This window comes from Triticum aestivum, chromosome 6D (genome assembly GCF_018294505.1).
Source record: "Triticum aestivum cultivar Chinese Spring chromosome 6D, IWGSC CS RefSeq v2.1, whole genome shotgun sequence".
NCBI classification, from domain to species: Eukaryota; Viridiplantae; Streptophyta; class Magnoliopsida; order Poales; family Poaceae; genus Triticum; species Triticum aestivum.
The window spans coordinates 111,672,258-111,691,730 of NC_057811.1; the positions used below are offsets into that span (position 1 = coordinate 111,672,258).

At 42.6% G+C, this 19,473-nt stretch overlaps 1 protein-coding gene across 1 annotated transcript; it reads left to right on the top strand.

The window, feature by feature from the left end:
• Positions 1 to 13,757: 13,757 nt before the first annotated feature.
• Positions 13,758 to 15,152, top strand: LOC123141281 (GDSL esterase/lipase At2g27360). The gene is made up of 3 exons (XM_044560459.1): positions 13,758 to 14,038; positions 14,119 to 14,334; positions 14,429 to 15,152. Exons 1-3 carry the CDS (start codon positions 13,765 to 13,767, stop codon positions 15,061 to 15,063), a joined length of 1,125 nt encoding a protein of 374 aa, XP_044416394.1. The 5' UTR covers positions 13,758 to 13,764; the 3' UTR covers positions 15,064 to 15,152.
• The last annotated feature ends 4,321 nt before the right edge of the window (positions 15,153 to 19,473 follow it).

Below are 19,473 nucleotides of genomic sequence, written 5' to 3' on the forward strand. Positions count from 1 at the left end.
GGCAGCCTTACACTCTACTTTAAGAGCATCCATTGCAGCAAGATGGCCATGTTCAGTATATGAGTAACTTGCCTTATCCATGTACTTCTTTAATTCTGACCCCCTAAAACCAGCACTCTGGAAGTTTTGGTAGATGTGTCTAAGGCGGAATCTTTGGGGGAAGTTGGGGAAAACTTGGCTCACAGCTTTCAGAAGACCCTATTTGGAAAAATGACCAAACTTACTAATAATCAATGAACATTAACTACTTCTAACCAATTACTATGAACTACTTATATCAACTAGTAATGAGCAATGAATATTAACTAATACTAAGCAATTACCGTGAACTACTAGTAAGCAATTACTATGACTACTAATATCAGATACTAATATGAGTAATGACAAAGATAATACCTTCTGTCTATCAGAGATTATGGTGTAAAAACCAAATCTCCCTGATTCTCCACCAATAGATGTATTCAGTTCTGTTAGAAAACAGGTCCAACTCTTTGTGTCTTCTTTGTCCACAACTCCAAAAGCAATGGGATAGATGTTATTATTCCCATCCCTTCCTATGGCAGCAAGGATTTGTTGGCCAGTAGAGAGCTTGATGAAACATCCATCCACACCTGCAATGGCATACAAGATATGTTATAAACAAAGTATGTAGTACTAAGGGTGCACCGCATTTATGTCATAGAAAACACAGTTTAATAGTCACCTATGAATGGTCTGCATCCATTCAGAAATTCTTCCTTGCAAGCATTCAAACATATGAACAAACCATGGAACCTTGAATTGATGCTTGGATGGTCTTTTAGGAACTTAGTAGTGACAATGCACCTACTACCTGGATTGGTGTCTAAGACAGCCTGCAAGTAGTCCCTGATCCTAGTGTATTGCCCCCTCTGATCTCCTTGCACCACCTTAATAGCATTGTTCTTAGCCCTGTAGGCCATATGAGTGATGATCTCAACTCCATACTTGCTCTTCAAATTTTCCATTATTTACTTATTGATGTGTCCATGTCTGTTCTTATTGCTTCTAAAACTTGATGTGTAACCCACTTTGTAGTCACCTTGGTGCTCTCTGCTATAGCCGGACATGTGTGCAGAAAATTTGTTTTCCTTATGCAGAAAGTTTTGTCTTTTCCCACCACAGAAGCTGTAATGAAGAAAGGGCAATCTTCATGTGTGCATACAACTATAATTCTGTCATTGCAATTCCTATGAAACTGATAGTTTTTGTTCTGTGCTATGTGGAATGTGAGAAGTGCCCTTTTAAATTGGTACACATTATCAAAGCAAAGCTTCTTAGCAAACTGCAGCTCTGGGCTCTCTCTATCCTCATGATACCATACCCTTGGTTTGGTTTTTTTAGCCCTAGCCTTACTGCCAAGCACAAATGCTAGGGGTACAGCCCCATCATCTTCCTCCTCCTTCAAATCAGCAGGATTTAGATCCTCATCAGATGATGGTACCCAAACATCCTCAAACTGTTGCTCCAAACTAGCATGTGATCTTGTGGTTGGCCCCTTTCTTACTTCCAACTTCTTCTTCTTTTGCCCCTGTGGTAGCACCTCTTTTCCAAGTTCCTCATCATCTCCATGCTCCTCTTGCTCTGCATTTTCCTCATGCACTTCCTCTTGTAACTCATAAGGTTCATCTACATTAGTGTCACCTTCAAAGTGTAAGAGCGGGTCCTCTCTCTGCCTCCTTAGCTCAGCCATCCTAGCCATGAAATCCTCATCTTCCTCCAAGTCAGAGTCATCTTCAGTTAGTAGCACAGGAAGTTTTATTTTCACTGCCTGCACCCTCTCAACATTCTTCTGATGCTGGTTAAATCTCTAAATTTTTGATCTCCATCTAAGCTCCATACTTTTTTCTAACTCCTCTTGCTCCATTCAACATATGCTCCATTGCCTTTCTCCATATCAACATTTGCTACATTGCCTTGCTCCATGTCAACATTGTGGCTCTGCTGTGTGGAGAAAAACTGGATTGGTTCAGGCTCCTCAACTACTGCAACTCCTTTTGATACTTGGATGATGACTTGTACACCACCCTAGCATCATTCACCTCATATACAATGCTCTCTCCAACATTGGCTATAGGAACTTGCTGATCACATACGTAACCTCTGTTTATATCTGCAGGTCGGGGCTCACTACCCCTAACTATTGTCAGGTTTACTATGTTCTGATCTTTATTGGTAATGTGATCCAACATCTCAACCACCTTGTCATCATCACATATCTCCTCCAAACCAGCTACTCCCAACCCAGCATCCCTCACATAATACATGTAGTCTTTACTTCCATATCCTGCTGTCTCTATGAGTGCTAACAGATTGTAAAAAGTGATGTCTGAAACACACATAGTCCTTTCCAAGTTATCCCTATCATGAAAGTGTAGTCTAACTTCCCAAACATCATCAGACAAGCTACAAAAAGGAACAATACTTGTACTTATTAATTAAACAGTACAGTACTAGCTACAAACAATAATAGTGACCAATTTAAATATACAGTGCATGCCAATTTAACCAAGGGCAAATTGTGACCCTAATGTCTACTAAATAAATAGTGCATAGTAACCCAAACATCATCAGTGCCAATTTGAATACACTGAAAATATGAGTACACTTTGTACTAAATCATACAATAAAATTAGCACTGTCTACTAAATACACAATGCATATCAATTTAAATAAACTCTAAATGGATACTAAAAAAGTGCATGGCTATTTGTCTACTAAACAAAGCATGGTAATAGCACTGTCTACTAAACAATAAAATTCTCACTATATTGTCTCCTAAACAGAGCATAGTAATATCACTACAATCTAATTTATAGGGCAGATGAACACTTAGTACTAGGCAAAAGAACCAATGATTTACACACCTAACCCTAACTATGGAATCGACAGAAAATGAGGGAGGGGGGGGGGCAGCGGAGATACTTACTCCACACCGCCGAATGCAGATGCCCAGTGGTGGCTCCCCGTTGGAGTAGCCTGCACAGCACGGGTGAGAGCGCCGACAACACGGTACTCCAGTGACGGGGATGGTGGTCTGCTCCGCGGGCCTGGCTAGGGTTAGAGCTCCTGCAGACCTCCTCGGGTGGCTTTGGGTCTCCACCGCCAAGCAACCCTCATGCATCGTTGCCGCCTCGGCCATCCACTCCGCCGCCGGCGTCCGGGCTCGTCGTTGCCATGAACGAGACAGAGAGAGAGGAGAGCGCGCCGTCACAGGGATGGTGGGGAAATTTCCAGATGCGGGAGAAGTGCCGATTCGATCGGGTCTTGACCTAGCGGGGCATCGGTGGGCACTGTAGCGCTGTTACACGTCGTCAGCTTGTAACCATTAGCCACGTCGACGAGACAGGGCCCCACCTGTCATAATAGTGCTTAAACAGCCCGAACAGAAGGTTTGGTGTTTTCTGTTTTGCAAAAGGTTAGAAAACAATCAGTGTTTTCTGCAGCAAAAACGTAGAAGAGTGCTTGCTGCAAACCTAAGCTGAAATGTGGTGGTTTTCTGCATTTCACTCGCTTGCCCGGGACAATGGGTAGTCATTTGAGACTTTGACATGATCCTCAGTCCTAGCGAAAAGAAAAACATGAACCTGAACCGGAATGTGATGAACATGTTCAGGAACTTCGTGGACGATCTCTAGCTTAGAGAGATATACATGCACGGCAGAACCTTCACATGGTCTAATAGCGAGATAGACCCACTATGACGAAGATAGATCGCGTGTTGGTGTCGGTGGAGCTTTGGCGACAACTGACTCTCGAAGAGCTTTGGCTCGTATGCTGAAAATGACCCTGTTGGGGTTGGCCTCGATGGAGAGAACCATTCAAAGGCAACGTTCTCAGATACGGTGGCTACAAGTGGGGGACGCTAACTCCAAGCTCTTCCAGGCTGTAGCCAATGGCAGGAGGGTAATTTTTTTATCCCTCATATCAAACTACAAGATGAGATCACCACAGATCAGGAAAGAAAGCAGGAAGCCTTCACCGATGCATTTGAGAACCTGCTTGGGCGCGATCAGGCCCGGGATTACACTCTGGACCTATAATACTTGGGCATGGAGATGGTGGACTTGTACGAGCTCGAGCACATGTTCACAGAAGAAGAGATTTGGAAAGTCATCAAAGAGATGCCCACGGATTGTACGCTAGGGCCCGACGGATTTATTGGTGCGTTTTACCACAAGGCTTGGCCTGTTATCAAGCAGGATGTTATGTCGGCATTTCATAAATTGTATGTGGGTGACAGTCATGTATTTGGGAAGCTAAACAAAGCACTGGTTGTGCTCATGCCAAAGAAGGCCGATGCGGAAGAGATTGATGACTTCATGCCAATCAGCTTGCCACACAGCTTTGCAAAGCTCTTCGCCAAGTCGCTCACTAATATGGCAAGGAGGAGAATGAAGGAAATCATCTCAGTCAACCAGTCCCCATTCATCACTAGAAGAAATTTGCACGATAATTTCCTTCTTGTGTGGCAGGTGGCGAGGAAATTGCATGCGAGAAAAGAAAAAGGGGGTGTTCCTTAAGTTCGACATCACTAGAGATTTTGATTCCCTTTCATGGCCATTACTTTTTCAAGGTGCTTAGACATAAGGCATTTGACGAGCCGTGGCTGGGGTGGATATCCATTCTTCTTCAAACGACGACCACCAAAGTGCTGGTTAATGAAGTGCCGGGATGTAGTTTTGCCCATGCTTGCGGTCTGCGCCCAGGGAGACCCAATTTCGCCACTGCTTTTTGTGGTCACCATGAAAGCACTTTCGGTGCTAATCAATAAAGCTATGGAGGAGGGCGCCATCAGTACTTTCACTGGAATAACCGCCACTCAACGCCTATCTATCTACGTGGATGATTCAGCTCTGTTCATCAAGCCAACTGACATGGATCTGAACTTCGTGCGATCAGTGCTCGAGAGATTTGGAGAGGCCTCCGTTCTCAAGGCAAACTACAGGAAATCCTTGGGCATCCTCATTCGTGGATCGGAGATTGATCATAATAGGGTGGAAGGAATACTTCAATGCGCCATCGGGGTCTTGCCCCTGTAAGTACCTTGGTATTTAGCTTGCCATTTCTCAGCTCACCAAACCGGAGTGGCAGCCTATGCTCGATCAAGTCAGATGGTTCATTCCAGCATGGCAGCGAGGGCTTATTCAGAGGCCAGGGAGACTAGTAATGTTCAAGTCTGTCATCGCAGCACGCCCCATACATCAATTCATGATTCTGGACGCTCCACAGTGGGTCTTCGAAGATATAAATACTTGGTTGCATTCGTTCTTCTAGGTTGGCAAGGACAAGTCGCACAGCGGGCAGTGCTTGGTGGCATGGAACTCAATTTGCCGCCCATACTATTACGGTGGCTTGGGTATGAAGAATCTGAAGTTGCATGTGCTTGCACTACGGACCAGATGGGAATGGCTGAGGAGAACTAATGATGAGTGACCATGGCAAGGGCTGAACCTCATTCTTGAAAACGACGTACGAGAGGTTTTCATCAGTTTCGTGTCCATTTCGGTGGGTGATGGGAAGAAGGTACTGTTCTGGCGTGATAGATGGATAAATGGGTGCATTGCTGTAGAGATCGCCCCTGCCATCGCGTGCAAGGTGCCAACACGCACACAAAACCTCAGATCGGTGCACCAGGCGCTCGGCAACAGGAGATGGGAGCAAGACATATTGGAGGATCTGAGTTTCACCATGCAGATGCAGCTTTACATGCTGCAACAAGCGATTAGCCAGGTTGACAGAGATGAGGAGAGGCAGGACACCTTCGTCTGGCCATGCGACAAATTAAGATCCTATTCGGCCAAGTCCACCTACGACAGGCTGTGCGTGGGGTTGACAAGGTTTTAGCCGGCCGACTACATTGAGCCTTTGCTTGTAAAGTGCCCAATCTTCTTGTACATAACTTTGCTTCCCTCCTATAAAACTAAGGTATGCCATTGGAGTACTCTCGAAAAAAAAGTTAGAAGTATCATAGTACTAGTCTATGATGTTACTTTCAAAATGCATAATATGAATAAGAATTTGTCGAAAATCCAAGTCAGCTCTTGGGCCGTGATGGAAACTTCGGACAGACTTCCCTTGCGGTTCAACCTTAGATAGACGATAAACCTGGACTAGAGTCTTGCATGGTTTGTCAGGTTGTGGTCGACACCCTCTCTAGGTTTCCACTTGAAGGTTGCCGAGATACATGATGTGTATATGGTGGTAAGTGGTGAGAGCGTGTGTGAAGAAGTACACCCCTACAGGGTAATATCATCTATTCGAATAGCCCCGTCCTTGGATATGGACTACCTGGAGACTTATATGGTTCATAGATAACTTGAAGTGGATACTCTAAAATGCGCAAGATAAGTGTGAGTGCTATGGATGGCCTTCTCGTAGGGAGACGGAAGAGGATCCATAGTGGTGTATTGATATGGTGAATATGTGGACTCGTGTGCGCTTTCTCACCCAAACAAAATACTGGTAGTCATAGTACAAGATAGCCACCGAGTCAAAACTGGCTTGCTGCATTTAAACTCCACAACCCCATTGTTGATACTGATGCATACGTAGTTAGTTCTGATGTAAGTCTTGCTGTGTTTTCTTAATTTATATTTTTGAGAGGAGACGTCAGTCTCACTAGTAGTTCCACGTGGGCTTCGACGAGTAGCTTTGGAATCGCAGACAGAGGTCTGGCTCCTATGGAGGGTCTTGTAGATAGACATACTTTCTAGCCTTCTTTCTTTTCAGCTGCCTGTACTCAGACAGGTTTATACTTCCTTTCCTTGTATGACTTTGTATGTTGGGTCATGAGACCCATGTTTGTAATATCATGTTATGTATGGCTCTTCGGAGCCTCTTAAATAAATACTTTGAGTCGTACAATTATGTTGTGATGCCATGTTGTACCAACACATACTTGCATGTTCTACGTACGTATGATGTGTATTGCTATGTGTTGGGTCACGACAGGGAGGGGGAAATTGAAGCCATCGTCATCACCAACGTTCCTCTCATCGTGGGAGAGGACTCATCTCCATCAACATATTCACCCGCACCATCTCATCTCCAAACCCTAGTTCATCTCTTGTACTCAATCTTTGTCTCAAAACCTCAGATTGGTACCTATGGGTTGCTAATAGTGTTGATTATATCTTGTAGTTGATGCTAGCTAGTTGGTTTACTTGGTGGAAGATCATATGTTCATATTGTTAATCAGATATTATTCTCCTCAGATCATGAATATGAATATGATTGGTGAGTAGTTCCGTTTGTTCTTTAGGACATGGGAGAAGTGTTATTATAAGTAATTATGTGAAGTTGTTTTTTGTTAATTATTGTGATGATGTGATATGTTGCTCTTCCTCTAGTGGTATCGTGTGAACATCGACTACACGACACATTACCATGCTTGGTCCTAGGGGAAGGCACGATTAGTATGTAGATGATGGATTGCGAGAGTGACAAAGCTTAAACCCTAGTTTATGCGCTATTCCGTAAGGGGCTGATTTGGATCCATATGTTTCATGCTACAGTTAGATTTATCTTAATTCTTCTTTCGTAGTTACGGATGCTTGCGAGAGGGGATAATCATAAGTAAGTTGCTTGTTCCAGTAAGAACAACGCCTTAACACTGGTCCACCCACATAATAACTTATCAAAGTAGTGAACGTGAGTCAAATGAATTATGGTGAAGTTAACTAGATGAAATTCCCATGTGTCCTCGAGAACGCTTTGCTCACTATAAGTTTCGACTTGTCCATTGGAACAAAAGGATTGGGCCACCTTGCTCCATTTTGTTACTTTGGTTACTTGTTACTTGCTACCAATTATCTTGCTAACAAACTATCTGTCACTACCACTTTACAACACTTACAGAGAATACCTTGCTGAAAACCGCTTATTGATTCTTTTTGCTCCTTGTTGGGTTCAACAGTCTACTTATCGAAAGGACTAGATTGATACCCTATATTTGTGGGCCATCACTTGTGCATTCAATGAGCCTGCTCTGTTGTCCAGAAAGTTTTCATGGTTCAAATTGGTAGTGACCAACATCCTACAAGCAGAGCGAAGAAAAAGTATTTTCTGGTCTGAAAGCCAAGCCCCAAATCTTCCAAATTGCGCGTACATAAAGGGATTGGCAGAATGGCCTCCACGGCAGCCGATAGAAAAATGGATTTGATTAGTTCCTCATTTCGATGACGCCGAGGCCAGGATCATCAATTCAGAAATAGTCTATGGAGGATTTGTGACTAAATAAGTAACCGACCTAGGTAAGGACTCTCTTGGAATCCAATTATGCACCCAAAATTAGTGTTCTCTCCATTGTTGATCCTCGAATTAAACCCCGCTTCAATCTCTACCATCTAAGACCACTACTACATAGCTGAATAGCTCTGACTGGCCAAATCATATCATCACTGACACATTTCTGGCCCGTTTGTGGTTAGGGGACAGTGATGGCATTCTAATCACACATGGGCCAGCTGATTGGTCAGCAATGACATTTTGCATACTATAGAAGTCATATGAGATAAACATGGCTTGCAGTAGTTTCCATAAAAGAGGAAAGATCTGGACAAAGTGACAATTTCCATAAAAGAGGGAAGATCTGGACCAAGTGGTGGCAAGGGTTGCTTCTACGACTGGTGCACAGAAACCTTCTAGTTAACTTGATTACATGATGTGTGTATGATTGTGTGCTAGGCTAATTCTAGTTTTGTAACTGCTTTTGATGATTTTGGTAGCCGGAAAGCTGTATACTTGGTATATTGTACAAGTTCACAGAACTATGCGAATAAGGCTCTCATGTGAGTTTTTGATGATGTGGTATGGCATATTGGATTAGTTGGCCGTGATGTAATTTAATGTTGGCTTACTAATACTTGAATTGACCTGAGAACGGGCTAAGCCCAAGTTAAGTTGGGTTGACTAAACTAACAAATTACCATGGCCCATACCAAAATATGAAAAAGTGGATGGGCTAAATTAGTAAATGGGCAAACTTCTTGGGCTTGGCCCATTTAGGAACCTAATGTGGACCGAGCCTTCAAAAACCATTTCATTTAGTCACATGCTATGCCACGTAAGGTCCTCTATGGTGTCCAACGTCGACATCAGCCCAGTCATGTCATATCCCGGATGAGGCACACATGTTAAGACCAAAACTTTGGTCATAGACATCCATGACCAAAACTTCATAAAGATCATGTTTTTTGGTTCTTGATGGTAAACTGCCGACCTTCTCATTTTCATCATAAGAAGGTCATAAATCATAAATAATGACAATTCTATGAACAAAATGGTGGGTCATTATCAATCATATTTCTTGTAGTGGTAGCCCCATGTACACACATTAAGGGATCACTGGCTTACTTTGATGTTGACATTATTTCTACGTGTTGCACAATTTTTTTTCACTTGTCTCTACCTCGATCCTTGGACTTGCATGTACCCAAGACACCAAAAATCAAACACGGAGAGCTTAAAGGCAGAGAGGAGTGGAAGGCTATGCCAAATGCCGGTGACAGTATGATCACTACGGTAGTTGGAAGCAAGTCTCTGGGGTAGATATGGTGCAATTATGAAACACCCAATGCGTTGGTCTGGTTATTTCTTAATAATAATAACTAAGGTAACCTGGTGAGTTGGAAGGTCCTTGGTTGGACAATAGAATGTCGGTTCCATGACAATTGCTCATGGGGTTATTTGGCCGCATCTCCCACAACAATTCGTAGACAAGATATATGTAACAATGTTTACCAGTGCCATGTAAATTATCTAGATAGGATCCACCAACCGCAATCACACGACTGCATGTAAAACCTTTAGCCCAACCCTATTTGTTTTATAGTCTTCAATTCACCTATGAGATTTGGTCCAAAAAAATGAGAACTATTTGAGATATCAACTTCTTGCACATATCTCCTTGCTAAGCATCACTTCCTGTGGGTTCGATAAACCTAAGACCTGTTTGTTTGGGTTTATGCTTCAACTTTTGTAACTTTTCCACTTTGGCTTAAAAGCCAAGAAAGCTCCTAAATAAGGCTTTTGGCTTATGAATCAATATTGTTATACGATGGTATAATCCAAAACCAAAGCCGAAAGCCCCTGCATAGGAGCTTTTTTTGGCTTTTTAGCCAAAGCAGAAAAACTACAAAAGCTAAAGCATAGGCCCAAACAAACAGGACCTTAAAGTCGCAAGGGAAAATGCTTCATGTACGTCTGAAATCGGATCGAAGGTAATAAAGTATATACCCCTTGTGTGTGTGTGTGTGTGAGAGAGAGAGAGAGAGAGAGAGAGATGATAGAGAGGCTGGTGGGAGAGGTCTGGAGATGTGCGCCACATAGAGAAAAATAGAGTGGGAATGAAGTGATAAGGCTAGGGTTTGGGTGGTGCTTTTATACTCTGGATTTAGATGTGGGCTTTTGGGCCTATGAAGAGAAACACACATACCATTGGCGGGCTCTAAACTGTGTTATCAGTGGCATGCATGACTTTGAGACTGCCACTGGTATTTACTACTGGTGGGCGTATACATGTGCTGGCCACTGGTAATGTTTCACGGGGAAGTAGTTCTGTTGTAGTGCAAATTAGTGTTTCAGTTACTCGAATTTAGTGTGCGACAGTTGAGTTGAGGGGAAAAGGGAAAACAAGAAAAGATATGAAGGCAGCCAATATGGCGACTGCAAGTTTGTGCGTTATTTCGCCAGCCTCCGTATCATGCATTATGGTGACTGCCAGCTAGAGTTGACCGGAGGAGGACGATAAGACTGGTCATAGTGGGGAGTAACTTATATTAGTAATACTAGCACATATGCCCGTGCGGTGCAACGGGAGAAAAAAATAATATGTATTTAAATTTAGTGAGAATTATATGTGCAAGCAAAACCCTGTGCGTGAAAAATGAACATTTAGCTTCTCGGTTTCGCCGGGTGTGAAGTAATCAATCCACTCTTTTTTCATTCATTGATCGAGGGCATGCAAGAGTTTTGTTACGTCATCGTATGCCAGAGAAGGCCCATGAATTATTCAATCTACTTCTCCTTTCAATTGAGGATATTTTAAGGTATGAAGTTTCTGAATATTATGGAAAAAATGAACATTTTTTTAAATCCTGAACATGTTTTTGAAAATTACGTACACTTTCAGAAAAAGAAAAAAAATTGAAACAGGAACATCTTTAAAAAGTCACAAACATTTTTTGAAAACATCAACTTCCTTTATAAAAACATCAACATTATTTGAGTTTGTGAACATTATTTTAAAACGGGAACATGTGTTGAAATATCATAACATTTTCCGAAAATGTGTATCTTTTATACGCGAACATTATTTTGAAATGTGAAAAATTCAGTAAACCAAGAATATTTTTCGAATTTGAGCAGCTTTTAAAATACCATTCTCTTTTTATAAATCTCGAATAATTTTGCAACAATTGTTTTTTGAAAAAATGGGAAACTTGTTTTCAAGTTCCAATATTTTTCAAAATAGCAACAAAATTTTGGAATTGTGAACATTTTTTACAATTTGATATTTTTTGAAATTCTGAACGTTTTTTGAGAATTTTGAATTTATGAAATAAATTCTGTAAGAAAAATAAAGTTGGAAGGGAAAGAGATAGGGGAAGCAGAATAAAAATAGAAGTAAAGCACAGAAACAAAGAAAAATGGGCTAGCCCATTATTGGTTTTCCTCTGCGAAGCTCCGACTATCTGTCGACCCGTGCAGAAAATAGAATTTTCTCAGCTGCGCGGCCAGAAAAATAAGTGGGCTGGCTTTGCTGGGCCATAGCGGGCGGCCCATGTACGAAATTCTGGCAAAGACTTTTCTTGCATTTGAATTTAGTGAGAATTATATGTGCAAGCAAAACTCTATGTGCACGTGAAAAAGGAACATTTAGCTTCTCAATTTCACAGGGTGTGAAGTAATCAATCCGCTATTTTTCCATTCATTGATCGAGGGCATTTAAGACCTTTATTATGTCATTGTACGCCAGAGAAGGCCCATGGATTATTCAATCTACTTTTATTTTCAATTGAGGAGATTTTAAGGTATGGAGTTTCTGAATATTGTAGGAAACATGAACCATTTTTTATATCCTGAACATGTTTTAAAAAATTATGTAGACTTTCATAAGAGCGCACACAAAATTTGAAACAGGAATATCTTTAAACATTCACACACATTTTTTGAAAACAACATTTTAAATAAAAAACATGGACATTATTTGAATTTGTGAACATTTTTTTAAAACTAGAACATGACTTGAAAATTCATAACATTTTTCGGAAATGTGTATCTTTTATACACCAACATTATTTTGACATGTGAAAATTTCACTAACCCATGAATATTTTTCAAATTTGGAGCATTTTTTTAAATGCCATTTTCTTTTTAGAAATGTCAAACAGTTTTGCAAAACAATGAGTTTTCTCGAAAAAATGGAAAACTTTTTTCAAGTTCCAAATATTTTTGAAAATGGCAAAAAAAATTGGAATTCAGAACATTTTCCAAAATTTGATTTTTTTTAATTTTTTTTGAGAATTTCGAATTTATGAAATAAATTCTATAAAAACATGAAGTTGGAATGGCAAAAAGAGGTAGGAGAGGGAGAATGAAAATAGAAGTAAAACACGAAAACAAAGAAAAAATGGGCCAGCCTATTATTGGTTGTCCTGTGCGAAGCTCCAATTATTTGTCGTGCTGTGCGGAAAATAGAATTTTCCCAGTTGCGTGGGCAGAAAAATAAGTGGACTGGCTTCACTGGGCCACAACGTGCGGCCCATGTACGAAATTCTGGCGAATACACAACAATTTAGTACCACCTCAGATAGGAAAAAATTATTTTCGACGGTGAACGGATGAAAAAATTGACGAAACACACCTTGCTTTATTAGTAAGGGGGTATAGATATAAATGTATATGTTATTAGTCTATGTTACTCCCCCCTTCACAAAATATAAGGCGCGATTGACTTTGCACGGTCTTTGATGCATGACTTTGATCATTAATATATATCAAAGTACATGAAGTGAACATGTATAAATAATATCTTCATATTTGTCTTACAAAACAGTTTTATTTCATATATCTGTATACTATATTTATGTACATACAATGCGTTAAAATCATAGTCAAAGTTATGCAACAAAGGTCAAAAAAGTCAATCCGCGCCTTATATTTTGGGAAGGGGGGAGTATTACCTCTATAATGAAGAGTAACATATGTGTGATGTCATGCAACACTTTTTTTATTAGGTTGTATACTCATTTTATCTTGATATGTGTGATGTTACCCATAGTGTGAGTAATATATTATTAACCACATGCCTCTTTTTTTTCCATTAATTACTTGCAAATATCATCTCTTTTGCGTAGATACTTCCACTATGTTACACAAACTAAATTTAGTGTGAGTATATTACTTCCACTATGGATAGTCTAAGGGTTCTCATAAAGTTCATCCTCTTTATTTTAGGTAAGAGATTAACTTCCTCTTTATTAAGTAACGCTGCATGTAACTTTCGCCTTTATTATGATTCACCCTGTATATAACCTCCGTCTCACGTTATCCTGAGTTGATACACATATCGATACGCATTCTATAAATGTCACGCACAGATACCACATCATGTTATGGAGTGCATATCCATATAGAATAATAAATGCACCCCTCATTTGCATTATTATCCTCCGGGAAGTTCTATAAAAGGATACCAAATTGCAAATCGATGTCGCAGCAGAACGTATCTGTTTCTCAGACATGGGGAGTCGCAGGTGCTTCTCCGCTGTTTCGGGTGTGTCTGCCGTCGTCCTCGCCATCTCCGTCGTGGCGCTTCTCAACGCGGACGTGGTGCTGTGCGGCTGCAGCTACAAGCGCATCTTTGCGTTCGGTGACTCCCTCATCGACACCGGCAACTTGTTGTACTCCATCGGCAACAGCGCGTCGCCAATCAAGGAGCTGCCCTACGGCATGACCTTCTTCAAGCACCCCAACGGCCGCGTCACCGACGGCCGTGTCGTCGTCGACTTCTACGGTGAGCCGTCGACGCCATCATCGATTATTATTCTGGTTATTAAAATGAGGAGTGCATATGTTATGTGCGTATGTTTTCAGCGGAAGCGCTCGGCCTGCCGCTGCTGCCGCCGAGCATCCCGGAGGAGGCGTCCGGGCAGTTCCCCAATGGCGCCAACTTCGCCGTGGCAGGCGCCATTGCGCTTCCACCGGAGTACTACAAGACCAATTACAACTTCACGATGAACGCGCCTTCCAACCTCGACCGGCAGCTTGCCTCCTTCAAGAAGGTCCTCGCGCGCATCGCTCCCGGGGATGGTAAGCAACATATATACAGTACATATATGCACGTGCATGCATGGTCGTCAATGTGATTCATCAGATCTGTACATTGTTTCTCGTCTTGACACAGGTGCCACGAGGGCTCTCCTGAGCGAGTCCCTGGTGCTGATGGGCGAGATCGGCGGGAATGACTATAACTTCTGGTTCATCGACCCCAGGAACCCCCGCGAGACACCGGAGAAGTACCTACCCGACGTGGTCACCTGCATCGGCGCCACCGTGCAGGAGGTGATCAACCTCGGCGCCAGGACGATCGTCGTCCCTGGCAACTTCCCTATCGGATGCTTGCCGGCGTACCTGAGCGCCCACGAGAGCAAGGTCACGGACGACTACGACGAGCTCCACTGCCTCAAGTGGTACAACGAATTCTCCCAGAAACACAACCTGGCCCTGCGGCAGGAGGTTGTGAGGCTCCGGTCGCGGAACCCTGGCGTCAAGATCGTCTACGCTGACTACTATAGCGCCGCCATGCAGTTCGTCCAGAAGCCGCAGGCGTACGGCATCGCCGACCCACTCGTGGCGTGCTGTGGCGGCAATGGGCCGTACCACAGCGGGGCGTGCAACAACAAGACGAAACTCTGGGGCAGCCCCGACCGCTTCGCCAATTGGGACGGCCTGCACATGACAGAGAAGGCGTACAAGATTGTTGCCGACGGTGTGCTGGACGGGCCGTTCGCGGACACCCCGCTGCGCCATCTTTGCTAGTTGGAATTTGTAGGATGTTTATTGTGATTGATTCATGTAGCTGTAGTGGACGCTAGTAAATGAATAAAAATAATAATTGGACCCCGATATTCGGTACTAGAACCCACACAGCCCGAACGGCCTCCCCATCACCCTTACAGGCTTTTTCTCTGTAAAAACGAAAAGGAAAAAAATGCCCAGTAGCGAAACAAATAAAATTTTTGTGATAAATAAAATACAGCTTTTGCCATGCTAAATAAAATCCCAGTCTTTAAAAGCAGAAAATTGCCAGGGATATTTTTTTGCAATGTCTCAAAAGAAAAAAGTCATGGCAATTTTCATCTGTACATACATGGTAGCGAAAAAAATGTTTTTAAATTGCCATTAGCGATTATATTAGCATGTATGTAAATGTTAGAAAGTAATTGCCAAGGCAAATTAAGTAGTAAAAAAACCGTAGCAGAAGAAAGAGGTAAAAAGAATTTACCAAGGCATTATAGGTAAATTTGCCATGCCAATAAAGGGAAAATTGCCATGGCAACAAACTTTCAAAAAATGATGTGGCAAAAAACACATGGTAATTAACATGTCATTGTAATTAACATGTCCTGGCAAAAACAATAATGGAATTTTCCTGATGAATGAATATGAATTTGCCATGTGACAATAATGGAACTTGCCATAACTTTTTTTGAATTTGCTATCTTCTGAAGGCACAAAAGAGTAATTTATCATTATACATGGCAAAACCTTAATGAAATCCTATGCAAATCATGGCAAAAATGCATAGGTGAAAAAATTTGACGTGGAACACAAATTTGCCATGGCAAAAATCCTCATTAGTTGATGCTGTGTCATTTTTTTTCCAGAATTGCCATGGCAACAAATTTAGGTTCACAAATTGTCATGACAAAGAAATACGACGAATAGAATGAACATTACACAAACTAAATTTTGCCATCTATGTTAAATAAAGTTTGCCATGTCAATAAAAAGTAAAATTTTGCCATGCTAGAAAGTAGGTTTTGTTCGTCTTTATAGGACAGGAATATGCCATGCGACAAATGTAAAAGTTGCCATGCTAAAGTAAATTTAACATGGTACCATGGAAGCAAAAAAAGCCCATGAAAAAGATGAAAGTAAAAATTGCCATGGATGTAAAGTAAAATTTGTCATGGCAATGAAATTAAATTTGGCATGGAAAATAAAAAAGTGAAAAATGCCATGGCAATAAAAGTTAAAAATTTGCCATGCCGATATAGGTAAATTTGCCATGGCAAAAATGTAAATTCAGTTTTGCCATGCCAATAAAGTTTAAAAATGACATGCTAGAATGTAAAATTAGCCATGTTCTTAAAAAGGTAAAGTTATGATGATCAGATTTTCATACATTTATGGCAAACAGATGTATTTTGTGCACACGGATCTATGGCACACGAATGTATTTTGTGCACGAACTTTATATATTTTCCTCCTCTCAATAAATAAGCTAATATATTCTTACATATCTTCTCCCATGCACAAGAACCTAGCATTCTTTGCCCGTCTTGGGTCAAACATTTGTACACCGACTATTCTATTTCTTAAACACAGAGGAGAGGCATTCTTACTTTTGCTTGGCTAGCTTCAACATTTTCCTTCCGATGTCCCACTTCCTCCTTACCATCCATCATCTTTTCCCCTCGTCTAACACTTCAGATTTATGAGCTAACCAGGTCATATGATTTTGTTTGAACATTTTAGATTTATGATATTTCTTAAAATCATGAACTATAAATAATTCCGCTCAAACTTTAATGGCAATAACATTGTTGTAATGAAATTAATAGCAAATGATAATCCAATCGTCTCGCACACTATGACCAAAGTATACTATAGTATTGAATTTTGCATCCTAGCTAAGTCAACTTTCGTTAATACCATTGTCCTGAATACTAATCTTCACTCAATTATGTCAGTATGAAATATCCAATTATCCAACAGATTAAAAATCTACTCACATCTTTCAAAGTCGTATATCAAGCAAACACCGCCATCCATACATACACCTAAAATCGAAAGAAAGTGTCAGAACATAGTAGAATCGCTCACCCCCCTTCCCTGGTTGCTCCCTCCACCTCTCCCTTGATAACCACTACCAATAATTATTCCCCAAAAAACCAATACCAATAACGAAAGTAATCGAGAAAGTACATCCCAGACTCTACATACAACAGATGAAAGGAGTGCTTACTTGGATTAATGGCAAGGCGGTGCAGACAAAAATGGCGGTTGTGCCCCATCATTGCTGGCCTCTATGCCGGAAATGGTATCTTCGAGCAGAGAAAGCTATTTGAGGCTCTCACCGTTGGCTAATTCGTTGTACATAAACCAACGAGGCACCTTGCGGCCGGACAGACACGAGGAGGCACGAGGAAGCCAAAGACCTGCGTCGTTGGCTTCTTTCAGAAGATGGATATGGCGGGGTAGCGGGATCGATGAGGTGATGCGCAAGGTGCAGAAGGCGACCGACGATGCTGACTATATCGACAGGACCCGGGCGTCAGCGGTTAGCGGGTCCAGGCGAGTCAGCGAGTTGAGGTGGCGTGGTGTGGGGAGTAGGGATGTTGCCCGCAGCCGGCGTTAATGATAGAGCGTTCAAGGGAGGGCGGCAGGGTGATGTGCTAGTGAGATGGTGTGGCGGCCACGTGCGAGAGGAAGGGTGGCGGCTGAGGAGGAATACTGGGACTTTTCGGCCTCATTGTGCTCGGGACCACACTCGCCATCAATATGGAACACGACCATGGCATCGGCAATGATGGAGGTGAGATCCGTCACAGGATAAGTGAGATCGATACTGACGTGTGCAAGCAAGGCATCCAGTGTCGCACTTGCAGGATGCGGCGAGGCGTCCAAGGGATAATGGAGGACTAGCGGCTGGGAGGCGGACCGCCTGTTGGCTTTTGCAGGGATGCGAAGACTTCCGCTAGATAATGGCAAAAGGTACAACGCGGTTTGACGATAGACATGGAGGAGGTGTCGTGAAGTTTGGTGTGTTGGGAACGTTGCATGAAAAACAAAAAAAATTCTACACACGCAAGATCTATTCATGGATGTGCATATCTAAGAGAGGCGAGAGTGTGTCTACGTACCCTCGTAGACCGTTAAGCGGAAGTGTTTATCAACGCGGTTGATGCAGTCGTATTTCTTCACGATCCGCCCGATCAAGTACCGAACATACGACACCTCCGCGTTCAGCACACGTTCAGCTCGATGACGTCCTCGCCTTCTTATCCAGCAATACGGGCGAAGTAGTAGATGAGTTCCAGCAGCATGACGGCGTGGTGATGGTGGTGATGCAACTATCTCCGCAGGGCTTCGCCGAGCACTACGAAAAATATGACGGAGGACGAACTAGAGGGAGAGGGGCGCCACACACGGCTAGGGAATCGTGGTGTGTGTTGCCCCTCTCCCTCCACACACACACACACACACACACACACACACACACACACACATATATATATATAGGTGGGCGAAGGAGGGGAGGCAGCCTAGGGAAACCCCAAGGGGCCGGCGGCCACCCTTGGCCCCTGCCCTAGCCGCGCCCCCCATCCTTCTTGGGCACGCGGGGGAAAGGCAGGAGGGGGTGGCGCCCCCTTCCTTTCTCTTAGGTGGAGGGAAGGCAGGAGGGGCTAGCCCTCCCCCCTTTCCTTCCATCGGGCCAGTGGCCTAGAGGTGGGGCGCGCCAACCCCTTGTGGGCTGGTGTGCTTCCCTATCTTGGATCTTTCCGGAGCTCCTCATCATGTCCGTGACCTCATCCGGGATTCCGAACAACATTCGGTCATCAACTCAAATAACTTATATAATACTTATCGTCAACGAACGTTAAGCGTGCAGACCCTATGGGTTCGAGAATGATGTAGACATGACCGAGACGCCTCTCCTATCAATAACCAATAGCGGGACCTGGATGCCCATATTGGTTCCTACATATTCTACGGAGATCTTTATCGGTCGAACCTTTATGACAACATACGTAATTCCCTTTGTCTGTTGGTATGTTACTTTCTCAAGATTTGATCGTCGGTATCTTCATACCTATTTCAATCTCGTTACTGGCAAGTCTCTTTACTCGTTCCGTAATACATCATATTGTAACTAACTCCTTAGTCACTTTGCTTGCAAGCTTCTTGTGATGTGTATTACCGAGAGGGCCCAAAGATTACTCTCCGATATACGGAGTGACAAATCCCAATCTCGATCCATGCCAACAGACACCTTCAAAGATACCTCTAGAGCATTTTTATGATCACTCAGTTACGTTGGGACGTTTGATAGAACACAAGGTATTCCTCCGGTATACGTGAGTTGCATGATCTCATGGTCGAAGGAATATGTATTTGACATTAAGAAAGCAATAACAATAAATTGAACGATCATATGCTAAG

Bases quoted from the DNA above. Each gene is read 5' to 3' on its own strand.
- LOC123141281 (XM_044560459.1), top strand. From the start codon at position 13,765: ATGGGGAGTCGCAGGTGCTTCTCCGCTGTTTCGGGTGTGTCTGCCGTC. The intron at 14,039-14,118 runs GTGAGCCGTCGA...GTATGTTTTCAG, and splicing joins TGTCGTCGTCGACTTCTACG to CGGAAGCGCTCGGCCTGCCG. The intron at 14,335-14,428 runs GTAAGCAACATA...GTCTTGACACAG, and splicing joins GCGCATCGCTCCCGGGGATG to GTGCCACGAGGGCTCTCCTG.